This window comes from Hyperoodon ampullatus (genome assembly GCF_949752795.1).
Source record: "Hyperoodon ampullatus genome assembly, chromosome: 3".
Taxonomy (NCBI): Eukaryota; Metazoa; Chordata; class Mammalia; order Artiodactyla; family Ziphiidae; genus Hyperoodon; species Hyperoodon ampullatus.
In genome coordinates, this window is record NC_136916.1 from 106857856 (window position 1) to 106874012 (window position 16157).

Below are 16157 nucleotides of genomic sequence, written 5' to 3' on the forward strand. Positions count from 1 at the left end.
GCTTCCCTGCTACAAATCTGCTGTATGACCTTGAGCTCGAAGTCACAATTGCTCCGTACCTCAGTTTCCTCATGTCTATAACTATCATCTCCAACTCAAATGCTTATGGATTAATGTAGATGTCAGAGTTCCTACAGAAGAGAAGTTAAAAACTTCCTTTTGCTCTATTTTTGTTTTCTTAATGTTTCATGGAACGCTTTCTCTTTCAAAGCTGTGTAAATGACTCCATCTAAATAATAACAACAATAATAGAAAAACCAACAATAATAGAAAAAGTTGTTACTCATACAGGGTGTATTTTTTAAGAGGCCTGGACTCTTGAGGTCCCTTCTAGCTTAGACCCACAGGGAGGAGATGACCGTGGTAGGGACAGAGGCAGCCATTCCCTGCCCGTGAGGGAAACGCCGCTCACCACTCCCTCCCCTACAAACGTGCGCTTGCGCAAAAACAGGGCAGATCACTGTTCTTTTCTGTGGGAAATAAACAGCATCTGAGGGTGCCTAGGTGTGGGTATCCCTCTCGCCTGCTGACTCACCAGCCAAGGCAGGCATCAAAGCACTGCACTGTTGCACTTTCTGAAGCAGAGGAGAGTGAGCAGGCCTGCTCTGTGGCTGAGCTGGACTTCCCTAAGGTCTGAGACTGTACCAAGCTCATAGTTCAGGAAGGAACCACGCTTCCCAAGCCAGGCTGAACAGAGCTGGGGGAGAAGGGGTGCAGACACATTTCCACTGGCTCTGCAGGAGCCAAGCGCCCACTTGTCTTGATGGCAGGCTCCCACAAAGGTGATCCACTCACGAATGTACCTGGGTCACTGTAGGAGTCCTGGGAAAATCGAGAAAGCCGGAGATAGCCTCTTCTGTTGCAATCCGGAAGGTGTGCCCTACTCTCCAGCTGAGGTGGCATGCTCTTGTTCAACCAGGGAGCCCAGAGGAACTGTCACCCAGCACTGCCTTTCTCTGTCAGGGCTCTAACAAGTGCACTGTGTCTCGACGTCTGAACACAGCCCACTCTTTATGAGTCAACAGAGGCATGTTTGGGGAGGCAGTGGTGGAAGGCCTGGGTTCCGTCTCTGAACTCTCTCCTCACCAGTAGGCATGGTAGGGGCTCAGCCAGTGAAATGACATCTTCCCAGACAGCCTACACTAGTGGGACAAATCAGGAGTCCTGGTCCCTGGGAAAATAGCCACACCTAATCTCAAGAGGTCAACCTCTTCCTGAGGAATCCTGCCCATGCTGGTGATTCATAAGCACACATCCCAGACTTGCAGTTTTAGAAAACTGCAAGTCTGGTTACTATTGTGTCTCTCTCCCACTCCCTCAAACACACTAAGAGACACTAGCAACCCCTTCCCACCACCCTTACGCCACCCACAGGAGAGGAGAAGCCAAAGTAAGTGGAGACTGCCCCCTGCCGCATCCATCTCTAAGGAAATAGGTAACTGGCTGGCACCAGTCCTCCCAGTGGTCAAAGCCAGAGACCCCTGTGCCTTTGGTGGCCTAATCAGTTTCTGTTCTGACAGGTCCTGTTTGCAAGGGCTGCTCTGTGTTTAGAAAGTGTCAGCATCCAGCAGGAGGCCCTCCCACCCCCCTTTGGAGGGCACAAAATCTTCACCACCAGTCCCCCCCACCCCTGTGCTGGGATCCTCAGTCACAGTTCTCCAACCCTCTACAGTGCTCATCATGTGATGGATTGGAGCAGGCTCAACAGAAACCATTTTTATGGAAACAATTATAACTAATATTAACTGAGGTTTATATGCACCAAGTATTGTGCTAACCAATTTATAGGTTTGAATGCATTCAATTCTCTCAACACCCTAAGAAAAAGGTACTATTATTAGTTAGCCCTATTTTACTGATGAGGAAACTGGGGCTTAGAGAAATTAAGCCCCTGCCCAAGGTCATGGAGTTGCTAAATCAAACACAAGATGTTAACTACCATACCATACGGTCTTCCCAACTACCTAGCAAACTTGGCTACAGTATCAGGGAAACAGCGTGACCAGGGCCAAGAATTCTGGCCATCTGGTTAGGTTATCCAACCCCAGTGTTTGTATGACCTCCTCTGAGGCGGACAGTGACATGGATGACCTCCAGGTATTGTCTACTCCGCATTAGGAAGAATGATTTCACAGACTTCCTTGGTAACCTGGTTCATGGCCTAATCATTAACCTGAACTCTTATTTTAGCAGAACGTTATCAGTGCACCACTGAGTGCTCTCTTCTGTATAACAAGACACAAAAGAGAATTGCTGCAATATCGCCCTTCCCAGACCTGAAGACATTTAAAAAATAATTCCTGTAGTCTTCTCTTCTCCAAATCAACACTTTAAATGTTCCCCCAGACTTCCACTGCCCACCCCCCTTTTAAATCACTACAGTTGCTGTTGCTATAAATGAGGTTGGGTAGGAATTCTAACATCTCCACTCCATCATTATTTCTATATCACAAAGGCTGCAGAAGGGATGAGGGGAACCACAATTCTGAGCTTGCTCCCTCTGTGACAGCCGCAGCAAGACAGGCTCTGGCCCCCAGCAGGGCTGCCTGCATTTTCAGCCAGGTTTGAACTCCAAATGGGCCCCTAAGGCAGCAGTACAGTAAGACGCTGTCATGATAGGGAATTGATGACACAATGAGACAGGTCTGTGCAAAGGGGATGCAGGAAGGGCAGGCTAGATGCATCCACTCAGATCTGGATCTGCAGTCGGGCCTGGGCTTAAGCCTCGGGAAGGGGCCAGCCTGGCTGAGCTGGGGAGATTTTTCCTGTTGCTTTTCAGGTTGTCCATTCTTGTTTCCCCAGCAAAAGCGGGGTTTTCTTTTGAAGCAAATTAATTTTTTCCCCAAAGGTCACCTGAAAAGCCTATCTTGAAAGGCCAGATCATGAGTCTGACATGCCAACAATTATCAGCCAAAGTTTTTTCTGGAAACCTAAATTCAAATCACTAGCCAGAAAGGAGCTGCCCTTTGATCCAAAGTACAAGAACAGTAATAAATCCTCTTTTATCACCTGACCAACAGGGCTTCTCTTTCCTTTGGCTTGTGACTGCCTTAGATAGCTGGCTGCCAATAAAAACTCCCCCTTCCCCTTCTGAAAGGCACATTTTCAGTGCATGTGTACACCTGAGGCATGTGGAAAACACCATTCTCTGGACCCAGAGGCAGGTGGGAATTTTGCAGGCAGCTCTGCACTAGTCAGGTCAACCTTAGAGGTCCAAGGCCCCTCCACAGGGGAAACTAGCCCTGAGGTGCCCTGGGACTAGAATTTGCTTTTTATATAGTAAAGAGATAAGAACACAGGATGCGAGGCTCATGACCAGAAAAGGACAGCATGGAAATGTAAGCACAAGAGCCCACAGTCCTCTTTCAAGCACTGGCTAACAGAGGAGGGATATTCTTACACCTGTCCTACCCCCACCGCCATCCTGTTCCCTGAAACTTGAGCCTTAAACTTCTGGGTAGGAAGTAAAGATGGTCCACATTTCCCAAAGATACGGGGTCAGAGACAGGGATGAAGACAGCAGAAACGAGATAACCAAAGAAACAGGTCCAAGAAGAAATCTTCCCAACTCTGGTACTTACTAAGTAGCAGAAGGAAACTGTATACAGGGGCCAAAAAAAAAAAAAAAAAAAGGCTTGACTTTGTGCCTCCCACCTGGGAAACATACCGAAATAAAGTTCTGGGCACCAAAGCTCCCTGACAACCCAGAGCTGAGCCCTCGGCCACGCTGCGGGACCCACCTTGTGTGCAGTTTCTGCAAACTGCTGGGCGCTGTTCTTCATATCTTCCGTCTTCTCCTCTGCGCGGCCTAAGCGCTCCCCGCGCTCGTTCAAGGCCTGGCTCGCTTTCTGCACTGCACTGGTCACGCTGTCGGCCGCTGAATGGAGGATGCTGTTTCCTGAAAGGGGACAGGAAGAACATCAGAAGCTGGCTCGGCTGACCTACAGTGACACCCCCGCCCAGGGTGAGCACCCCGAAAAAGCAAGATGGGTCAGACTCTGGAAAGGCCTTGAGTGTCTAGGAAACAAGTCGACTTTTCTTCTGACTTGCTCTGACTGACTCACTTTTAGGAAGAATACCCACTGACTGTAGGACCTGGGCAAGTGCTGAAGGCTTCTTTCGCAGCCCCATCACTGACAGCACTCATTTCCATTCTACCGGCATTCTGTCTGGTGAGGCTCGGAAGAGCGGGGTCCATCTGAATTTAGGACTTGGCTTGCAAAGGTAGATGGAAACCCTAACAAGTCCATAGAGTTAGGCAAGTTCAGTGAGACATAACTGGATCATATGAGCATTTCCTCTTGACCTGGGGTTTAGATGGATAACCACAGGAAAATTGGGAGTACAGAACTTCTCCAGATATGATGCTCTGTATTCCTTTCAACTGTTCCCTTCCATTTTACCCCATTCACCCCTATATGCATAGCCCCACATAAGAAGCTATCGATCAGTCTCAAAGTTCAGAGGAGGTATGTCAGTTCCCAACCTTGAATCCCGAGCCATGGCCTGGTTGGTTGGTCCTCTTTGCCTCTGATCTCAAGTATATGAAATATGGGGCCTCAGCACTGTACTTAGCCAGCAGGTAAAAAACAGTGACAGAAACCTGTCCCGGAAGGAACTTAGCACTCCCAGATTCATGAATGAGGATACTGAGAAAGTTGAAAACCATCACATTTGAAATGATTATGCATCCCTGACATCCCAGGACTGGAAAAGAGAATTCAACAGTGATGAAGTGGCAGATGCATAACCCATGGAGACCTAGAAACTTGCCAAATTACAACCAAAGGAGATTTATAGCTGTATTTTGTTAATGCTGAGCGGAAGATAGTTAAATGGCATTTTATATAATAGCTTTATGTCTTTGAATAAGTTTTTATTACATCATTTAACTTTGTACCTGGGATGGATACATCTAGCCACAGACAGCTTTTAATAGAAACGTAATTTCCACTGGTCTCAGCTGCAAAGGCTTCCTCATTTCTCCTCTGTGGGAACAGTCTGTGGTTTGTGGAAAAGGATCTCAGGCAAAGAAAGTGCCTGCCCCAGAGGAAGCACTTTGTAAATGGTTTTCCACTTTTCTTCTTTAGGGGTGGATTTCAAGGGCTTCCACTCTGCACTAGGGGAGGATAATGGAGTTAGGTTACTATTACTCAGCTGCATCAACCACTGCTGGAGCCAAGATAAGTCAGCACAGATTAACAGAGGACATGTGGCTCTGGAGAAACTGGCTGAATGCAAGGGTTGCAATGGAAGGTCTGTCTAGGTCTTCAGAACAGATTTAGGAGGAGAAATCTGGGTTCCCATCTGCTTTCATATCATGGTTATGATTATAGCCTATCACCACTGCTTAATATTTGAATAGCATTTTGCAATCATAAAGCATCTTTACAAATACTGTCTCATTTGATTGTCACAGAAATTCTACTGAGAAGACTGAGACTAGGTGAGGTTCAGGGCTTCCACAAGATCATGTCACTAGGGAATTGACATAGCTAGCACTGGAACCTGGTTTCCCAATGCCTTTTCCTTATTCTGTACCTTCCTCTCTGCAGGTGTGGCATTGGTCATGGAAAGCAATCACTATGACAGAATTGTGAGAACACCAGCATAGATAGGTTTTGGCAGGTTATTTCCCAAGGTAATGCCTGACTGTTTCTGTCCTAAAGAAACCTATTCCTCTTGGTAAATGAAGAGTTATTGCCTAAGCTGCATTGCAAGCCAGGTGCTCCCAAGAAGGAACAGGCCAATGGGAAAGAAGAAGACAGTGAAGGGACTGACGGTGCCGAGGAGTTGGGGGAGGGCACAAGAAAACCTCCCCTTCCTGCGTCCTTCCACATGCCCACAGCGTAGCCGCCAGAGGCTAGAGAAAAGATGGGGCAGGGTACCTGCAACTCCACAGCCAGGAACAGCTGCATTAAGCCAAAGGGATTTTAGAATTAGTTATCATAAAATCAAGAGGGTATATAACCAGGACGGGTTTTCTCCCCATCGGAACTGACCCTCATGGTGCCCTCAAAGTGAGACACATCTGTGTTTCTAGAATGAATCTGCTTTGTGTGAGCCATACTGTTTTCCTGTCATGACTTTCTTAATCTTGTACAGACGTCAGATCAACACTGCACCCAGTTTTATATGATACTGTTTAACCAAGAGGTGTTATAACTAAAAGAGAACCAAATGCTGTCTTCATTATTCAGTGATGACACTGCTGACCACTATCAATAAAAAATCCACCTCCAGTTATTTTCAGCCATGAGGATGGATTTGAACAAATCTCATCACCTCAGTTGAAATGTCCTCCCCTGGTTTCAATTCTACCTGTATTTCAGGCTCAGTGAAGTCCCATCGCCTTTATCAAGGTTCAGGTCAATTACATTCTCTTCTCAGCTTTGTAAGAACTGTCTATATCCTTCTTGGGTGATTGATCAGGTACAGTCATGGGCAACTCTTCTACCTCATTTCTTCACCCATAGATGCAATGACTTCCCAGCTGGATTATATATTCCCCGAGGGCACCCTTTCACTCTGCTGACCATTCCCGAAATCTTGAATCTTCCTACTCTAGATTCGGGTCTCCCGCTTGCTTGCTCTATTCTCTCTGATATCTTGCAAATGCTGTAATTCCAGGGTTCTGTCCTTGGCCCTCTTCTCTTTCTCATTCTGCAGACTCTCCCTAGGACAATTCTACTCAGCTCACGGCTTCAATGACCAAATCTTTGCTTTTTTCTAGGTTGTGCTGCTGAGGCTCCAGACCCATGTTTTCTTACTGGGCAACTTCAGGTGAGTCACCCAAAGTCATCTTGAATTGGGTATGTCTACACCTGACCCCATTATTACACCTGCTTTTCCTTTGGGGTCCCCTGCTCAGTCAATAACTCCACTATCTGCCCAGCTTGCTCCTCAATTCAGAAATCTGGGAGTCCAGTCCAGATTCCTCTCTTACTTTTACCACATACAACTACAAGTCACCTGCTATCCAACTCTCTACTCTCTGCCCTCTTTGCCAGCTTCATTATCTCTGTATTGATCCAGTCCCTCTTCCCTTCAGAGATATAGCAATAGCCTTTTGTTGTTAGGTGTCCCCACACCTTTTCTGGTTCATCTTCCACACATTTCTATAGCACACTTTTAAAAAGGCAAATTTGTTACCATCTTCTCACTGCTTCCAAGAAAAAATTGAGAACTTTGCCCTGCCTCACTCTCAGCTCATCTTAGAACCTCATCCATTTTTCCTCTCCCTAGCGACCTCCAATCCCATGCCTTGCCAAATTACCTAAATTTTCGCAGATGTGTCATGTTTCTTTTACCTGTATGCTTTTGTGCTTACTGCTACCTCTGTGTGAACTCTGAGTCTCACCTTAGCCTTCCCACTTACTCCTATGTACTTCAGTACACTTCAGACCCCTTTCCTAGGAAAGATTGTCATGTCTAGCCCACCCTAAACCATTGTTGCCCCCAACATACACATTATCTTGTGTCTATCTCAAATGGTGCATTTATCATACTGCATGTAATTGCTGGGTATCTAGTGTGAGCTCCTTGAAGGCAGGGGCTGGGCCTTTCTCACTTTTGTATTTGCAATCCCTGGCACATAGGAGAGACTCAATAAATGTTGGTTGGCTTAGAGGCAGGAAAAATATATCATCCTTCTAATGATTTCTCCATGGCTTAGCAGAGGGTTGGACACATGACTGATGCTGTTACATGATCTAACTAGGTCTTCAAATTCTAAACTTGCCAAATGACTAAGGGTTTACTCTGTGTCTAATGAAGCCAGCTATCTCACCCAGAGATTGTGCCAGGAATTCAATGAATTAACTCAACAACAAAATTCAAAAAGGGGAATGCTTTTGCTATAGCGAAAGCGAAGAGAAAGTTGGTAAAAAATCTGTTGTTACCAGCCTTAAAATAAACAACTGCAAGGTATAAAAATAACAGAAGTTAAATAGCTTTTAAATCCAATGCAAGAATAGCAGTTGCCTGACCACTTACTATGTTCTAGTAAGTCCACTTACTGAAATCTGCTCCTCACAACAGCCTTATGCGATGGCACATCACGGATCCCATTTTTACCAATGGGAGCACCAACAGAGAGAGAGAGAGGGCTAGCAGTGCACCAAGGATCCCACAGTAAGTGAAGAGCAGAGCTAGGTTTTGAACTCAGGAAGCCCAGCTCCAGAGCCAGTTCTCTTACTCACTGTTATATTGGCTCTCCATGGGAATTTTCTTGTATTTGAGATTGATAGTCTGCATTAACTGTATGGAATGAAGGCTTCAGTGTAGCAGTTCCCAAAGCATTTCTTAAAGCCATAATACAAAAGAAAACATCTTGTCATTATTACAAGCTAAAACAACTTACTATAGAAAATTCAGAATACATATTACTATAAAAAGGCAATAAAATCATGTAGTATTCAATTGCTTAGAGATAACCACATTTACATTTATGGTACATTTTATTCTAGTAATTTTTCTATGTTTTTCTAAAACATGGTTGCGGCTATACTATATATATTTAATATTGTATCCTATTGTGGGTACTTTCCCATGCCATGGAAAATTCTTTGAAAATACTGTTTATAATGGCTACATAACACTGTTGTAATTTATTCAATTATTTCCCTTTTCAATATTGGGTGCGTGTCCAAAAGTGTCCATCCTTCCTTCCGTGCACACCATTATATTTCAACTTCTGTATACACTGCAGTGTGCTCACCACCAAAAGCTTAGTTTCCATCTGTCACCATACAGTTGACCCCCTTTTTATCTATTTCATCCTCCTCCAACCCCCTTCCTCTCTGGTAACCACTACTCTGTTCTTTGTATCTACGTGTCTGTTTTCCTTTTGTTTGGCTTGTTCATTTTTAAAAAAATTAATTTTAACTTAAAAAATATTCCACATATGAGTGAAATCGTACTGTATTTGTATTTCTCTTTCTGATTTATTTCACTTAGCATAATACCCTCAAGGTCCATCCGTGTTGTCACAAATGGCAAGATTTCATTTTTTTATGGCTGAGTTCCATTGTCTACACACACACACACACACACACACACACACACACACACACACACACACACACACACACACACACACACACCCATATCTTCTTTATCCATTCATCCATCAGTAGGCTCTTAGGTTGTTTCCATATCTTGGCTTTTAATAAATAATGCTGCAGTGAACACAGGGGTGCATATACCTTTTTGAATTAGTGTTTTCATATTCTTCAGATAAATACCCAGAAATGGAATAGCTGGATCATATGGTAGTTTAGTCTTAATTTTTTGAGGACTCTCCATATTGTTTTTCATAGTGGCTGTACCAATTTACATTCCCAAAAACAGTGCTGAGGGTTTCCCTTTCTCCACACCCTCTCTAACACCTTTTTGAAAATAACCATTCTAATGGGCATGAGGTAATATCTCATTGTGATTTTAATTTAAATTTCCCTAATAACCAGTAGAATTAAGAAAACAGTTCCATTTACCGCAACAAAAAGAATACCTAGGAATAAATTTAACAAAGGAGGTAAAAGATCTACACACTGACAACTGTAAGACACTGTTGAAAGAAACTGAAGACACAAAGACATGGAAAGATATTCCATACTCATGGACTGGAAGAATTAACACTGTTAAAAATATCCATTACCTAAAGAAATTTACAGGTTAAATGCAATCCCAATGACATTTTTCACAGAACTAGAACAAAAAATCCTAAAATTTATATGGAACCACAAAAGACCCCAGATGGTCAAAGCAATCCTGACAACAAAGAACAAAGCTGGAGGTATCACACTCCCTGATTTAAAATTATACCGCAAAGTTATATTTAATCAAAAGAGTATGGTACTGGCAGAAAAACAGACATACAGATCACTGGAAATGAACTGAGAGCCGAGAAACAAATCCACACACACATGAAAAATTAATCTACAATAAGGGAGCGAAGAACATGCAACAGAGAAAAGATTGTCTCTGCAGTAAATGGTGCTGGGAAAACTAGACAGCCACGTGCAAAAGAATGAAACTCAGTGAATGTCTATCCCTCTACCACCCTAAGACCACATCTGCTCTCTAGGAACTTTGGAAAAACTGCACAATCCCACGCAATTCCTTTGCATGTTTCCTCTTTTATCTTGGGGCTAAGTGTCTTGAGGCTCTCAGGAGACACTTAGATCTGTGTATACTTGCTGTGTGCACCTCAGAGAGAGCTGAACACATGCTCATTAAATCAAGGCATGCTTTGTAAAGAAGGATGCTTAACTCAAAAGTTGGGGCCCATCATATTGTGCTGAGTTAAATCTGGAAATAAAACAGTCTCCTGAGGCAGATAGAACAGTAATTCTCTCTAAATAGGCAGGAAGCATATTAATACCCAAATTTATTCAAACAGTCTGAGAAGAGGCTGTCAACCACTGCAAATAATGTCAACTACTTTTTGAATTACAGTCTCTGAGAATAGAGCAGAGACCAGTCTTACTTCATTGATGTTGCATTCACATTGGTTCTGCTCAATATGTGCTTTAAAAAAATATTATGCTGGCATATTTTACGTTAAGTGATTGAGAAGACTTTACTGAGAGAGCAATTTGAGATAAAGCTATAACGTTGTATTCAGTCACTGTTTGAAAACAATGAAAATAAATTTAAATATATAGGAAAATGAGGGGAAAACAATAAGGTATATTGAAAAGTGAAAATGGAAGAGAAAGAAGAGGAGGATTTTTTTTTAAAGCCCACAGACCACACCAACAAATATAAACATAATTTCTTTATATCATCCTAGACTTCAGGTTGTATCTTGGTAATCAAAATTCCTAATTCTATAGCTAGTAAAGAGTCAATTTAAATAGAATTTTCAGCAGGTATTTCCTATATTAAACACACATGTAGACATATGAAGTGCAAAATACTCATCATGTTTGGAAAAAAGCAGGAAAATCATCTAAAAAATAAATGATTGATAAACCTATGGCAGTCTATACTTGGAGTTGAGTAAATATGGTCATCTCAGGGCACTCTCTTTTTTTCAGGGCACTCTTTTAAAACTGAAATCTGGTAGTAGTTTTGCATGGACTATTTGTAGTCTATAATCAATTTAACCACCTAGGAATAACTGTACAATAAAGCCCCATTTATCCAAACTAATTTAAAGGAAAACCAATTATGAAAAAAACTGGATTTGGGTTTTAGTACAATAAACTTAAAAAATTGGCAGGGAGATCTTTTTTTCTATTTACCTTTCCTTTTTTTTTTTTAATTCAAACAGAAAGTCACAAAAATTATAATCATCCTCATCAGTTCACTCAGTCCCATGTAATTAATTTGTTTTTTTATCTTGATCTTTTGTTAGCACTTTTATTAATTCATCAGTTTCTCATTAGAGTTCTGAAAATGCTTATTCATTCAGTTCAGCAGTATAGTCAGTTACCAGACACCTGTACTTGTCAGAGTCTTTTGCATGAATTCCTTGAAGACGAAACCCTTTTATAGGAACATTTTTGCAAAAGCATCAGAGTATACCCAGAACTCTCTGTAAATGACAAAAGACTTAAAAATGACCATGGTTAAAGATTTGATGAAAGTTCATAATAATGCAATTGACAAGGAAATTTAGTAATTTCTGAGATAGACATTTTAAAATAATAACTAGAATTATGACTTATAACATTATACCAGAACATATAAGATTTTTAGAAATTTCATGTAATGTCTGAAACATTTATATTAACATATTTCCATACAAATAATCCAAAGAAAGTTTAGTATTAGTTGTTGGGTTTTTTGTTTTGTTTTTTTATACTGCAGGTTCTTATTAGTCATCAATTTTATACACATCAGTGTATACATGTCAATCCCAATCGCCCAATTCAGCACACCACCATCCCCACCCCACCGCGTTTTCCCCCCTTGGTGTCCATACGTTTGTTCTCCACATCTGTGTCTCAACTTCTGCCCTGCAAATCGGTTCATCTGTACCATTTTTCTAGGTTCCACATACATGCGTTAATATACGATATTTGTTTTTCTCTTTCTGACTTACTTTACTCTGTATGACAGTCTCTAGATCCATCCACGAATCAACAAATGACTCAATTTCATTCCTTTTTATGGCTAAGTAATATTCCATTGTATATATGTACCACAACTTCTTAATCCATTTGTCTGTCGATGGGCATTTAGGTTGCTTCCATGACCTGGCTATTGTAAATAGTGCTGCAATGAACATTGGGGTGCATGTGTCTTTTTGAATTATGGTTTTCTCTGGGTATATGCCCAGTAGTGGGATTGCTGGATCATATGGTAATTCTATTCTTAGTTTTTTAAGGAACCTCCATACTGTTCTCCATAGTGGCTGTATCAATTTCCATTCTCACCAACAGTGCAAGAGGGTTCCCTTTTCTCCACACCCTCTCCAGCATTTGTTGTTTGTAGATTTTTTGATGATGCCCATTCTGACTGCTGTGAGGTGATACTTCATTGTAGTTTTGATTTGCATTTCTCTAATAATTAGTGATGTTGAGCAGCTTTTCATGTGCTTCTTGCCCATCTGTATGTCTTCTTTGGAGAAATGTCTATTTAGGTATTCTGCCCATTTTTGGATTGGGTTGTTTGTTTCTTTAATACTGAGCTGCAGTAGCTGTTTATATATTATGGAGATTAATCCTTTGTCAGTTGCTTCATTTGCAAATATTTTCTTCCATTCTGAGGGTTGTCTTTTGGTCTTGTTTATGGTTTCCTTTGCTGTGCAAAAGCTTTGAAATTTCATTAGGTCCCATTTGTTTATTTTTGTTTTTATTTCTTTTACTCTAGGAGGTGGATCAAAAAAGATCTTGCTGTGATTTATGTCAAACAGTGTTCTTCCTATGTCTTCCTCTAAGAGTTTTATAGTGTCCGGTCTTACATTTAGGTCTCGAATCCATTTTGAGTTTATGGTGTTAGGGAGTCTTCTAATTTCATTCTTTTACATGTAGCTGTCCAGTATTCCCAGCACCACTTATTGAAGAGCCTGTCTTTACTCCATTGTATATCTTTGCCTCCTGTGTAATAGATTAGTTGACCATAGGTGCATGGGTTTATCTCTGGGCTTTCTATCTTGTTCCATTGATCTGTTTCTGTTTTTGTGCCAGTATCATATTGTCTTCATTACTGTAGCTTTGCAGTATATTCTGAAGTCAGGGAGTCTGATTCCTCCAGCTCCATTTTTTCCCTCAAGACTTCTTTGGCTATTTGGGGTCTTTTGTGTCTCCATACAAATTTTAAGATGTTTTGTTCTAGTTCTGTAAAAAATGCCATTGGTAATTTGTTAGGGATTGCATTGAATCTGTAGATTGCTTTGGGTAGTAGAGTCATTTTCACAATATTGATTCTTCCAATCCAAGAACATGGTATATCTCTCCATCTGTTGGTATCATCTTTAATTTCTTTCATCAGTGTCTTATAGTCTTCTGCATACAGGTCTTTTGTCTCCCTAGGTAGGTTTATTCCTAGGTATTTTATTCTTTTTGTTGCAATGGTAAATGGGAATGTTTCCATAATTTCTCTTTCAGATTTTTCATCATTAGTGAATAGGAATGCAAGAGATTTCTGTGCATTAATTTTGTGTCCTGCAACTTTACCAAATTCATTGATTAGCTCTAGTAGTTTTCTGGTGGCATTTTTAGTATCCTCTGTGATTTCTCTTGAGATTTTTCTTGTTTCTTGAGGTAGGATTGTATAGCTATAAACTTCCCTCTTAGAACTGCTTTTGCTGCATCCCATAGGTTTTGGATCATCGTGTTTTCATTGTCATTTGTCTCTACGTATTTTTTGATTTCCTCTTTGATTTCTTCAGTGATCTCTTGGTTATTTAGTAATGTATTGTTTAGCCTCCATGTGTTTGTGTTTTTTACATTTTTTTCCTTGTAATTCATTGCTAATCTCATAGCATTGTGGTCAGAAAAGATGCTTGATATGATTTCAATTTTCTTAAATTTACTGAGGCTTGATTTGTAACCCAAGATGTGATCTATCCTGGATAACGTTCTGTGCGCAGTTGAGAAGAAAGTGTAATCTGCTGTTTTGGGATGGAATATCCTATAAATATCAATTAAATCTATCTGGTCTATTGTGCCATTTAAGCTTTCGTTTCCTTATTTATTTTCATTTTGGATAATCTGTCCATTGGTGTAAGTGAGGTGTTCAAGTCCCCCACTATTATTGTGTTACTGTTGATTTCCTCTTTTATAGCTGTTAGCAGTTGCCTTATGTATTGAGGTGCTCCTATGTTGGGTGCATATTTATTTATAATTGTTATATCTTCTTCTTGGATTGATCCCTTGATCACTATGTAGTGTCCTTCTTTGTCTCTTTTAGTAGTCTTTATTTTAAAGTCTATTTTATCTGATATGGGTATAGCTTCTCCAGCTTTCTTTTGATTTCCATTTGCATGGAATATCTTTTTCCATCCCCTCACTTTCAGTCTGTATGTGTCCCTAGGTCTGAAGTGGGTCGTAGACAGCATATATATGGGTCTTGTTTTTGTATACATTCAACAAGCCTGTGTCTTTGGTTGGAGCATTTAATCCATTCACGTTTAAGGTAATTATCGACATGTATGTTCCTATAACTTTTCTTAATTGTTTTCGGGTTGTTTTTGTACGTCCTTTTCTTCTCTTGTGTTTCCCATTTAGAGAAGTTCCTTTAGCATTTGTTGTAGAGCTGGTTTGGTGGTGCTGAATTTTCTTAGCTTTTGCTTGTTTGTAAAGCTTTTGATTTCTCCATCGAATCTGAATGAGATCCTTGCCGGGTAGAGTAATCTTGGTTGTAGGTTCTTCCCTTTCATCACTTTAAGTATATCATGCCACTCCCTTCTGGCTTGTAGAGTTTCTGCTGAGAAATCAGCTGTTAACCTTATGGGAGTTCCCTTGTATGTTATTTTTCATTTTTCCCTTGCTGCTTTCAGTAATTTTTCTTTGTCTTTAATTTTTGGCAATTTGATTACTATGTGTCTCGGCCAGTTTCTCCTTGGGTTTATCCTGTATGGGACTCGCTGTGCTTCCTGGAATTGGGTGGCTTTTCCTTTCCCATGTTAGGGAAATTTTCGACTATAATCTCTTCAAAAATATTATCTCGGCTCCTTTCTCTCTTCTCCTTCTGGGACCCCTACAGTGCGAATGTCGTTGCATTTAATGTTGTCCCAGAGGTCTCTTAGGTTGTCTTCATTTCTTTTCATTCTTTTTTCTTTATTCTGTTCCGCAGCAGTGAATTCCACCATTCTGTTTTCCAGGTCACTTATCCGTTCTTCTGCCTCAGTTATTCTGCTATTGATTCCTTCTAGTGTAGTTTTCATTTCAGTTATTGTATTGTTCATATCTGTTTGTTTGTTCTTTAATTCTTCTAGGTCTTTGTTAAACATTTCTTGCATCTTCTTGATCTTTGCCTCCATTGTTTTTCCGAGGTCATGGATCATCTTCACTATCATTATTCTGAATTCTTTTTCTGGAAGGTTTCCTATCTCCACTTCATTTAGTTGTTTTTCTGGGGTTTTATCTTGTTCCTTCATCTGGTACATAGCCCTCTGCCTTTTCATCTTGTCTTTCTGTGAATGTCGTTTTTGTTCCACAGGCTGCAGGATTGTAGTTCTTCTTGTTTCTGCTGTCTGCCCTCTGGTGGATGAGGCTATCTAAGAGGCTTTATGGGAGGGACTGGTGGTGGGTAGAGCTGACTGTTGCTGTGCTGGGCAGAGCTCAGTAAAACTAATCCACTTGACTGTTGATGGGTGGGGCTGGGTTCCTTCCCTGTTGGTTGTTTGGCCTGAGGCAACCCAACACTGGAACCTACCTGGGCTCTTTGGTGGGGCTAATGACAGACTCTGAGAGGTCTCATGGCAAGGAGTAATTCCCAGAAGTTTTGCTGCCAGTGAGCCACAGGCCCCTGCCACCCACCTCTGCAGGAGACCCTCCAACACTAGCAGGTAGGTCTGTTTCAGTCTCTCCTGGGGTTACTGCTCCTTCCACTGGGTTCCGATGTGCACACTACTTTGTGTGTGCCCTCCAAGAGTGGAGTCTGTTTCCCCCAGTCCTGTCGAAGTCCTGCAGTCAATTCCCACTAGGCTTCAAAGTCTGATTCTGTAGGAATTCCTTCTCCCGTTGCCAGACCTCCAGGTT

At 41.4% G+C, this 16157-nt stretch overlaps 1 protein-coding gene across 1 annotated transcript in view; it reads right to left on the minus strand.

Moving 5' to 3' along the window:
- Positions 1–16157, minus strand: part of STXBP6 (syntaxin binding protein 6) — a gene marked incomplete at both ends in the record, with an annotated part of 207507 nt that overhangs the window by 1688 nt on the left and 189662 nt on the right. The window contains 1 exon segment of the mRNA XM_079699838.1: positions 3741–3898. Coding sequence (XP_079555964.1) covers positions 3741–3898 — 158 coding nt within the window.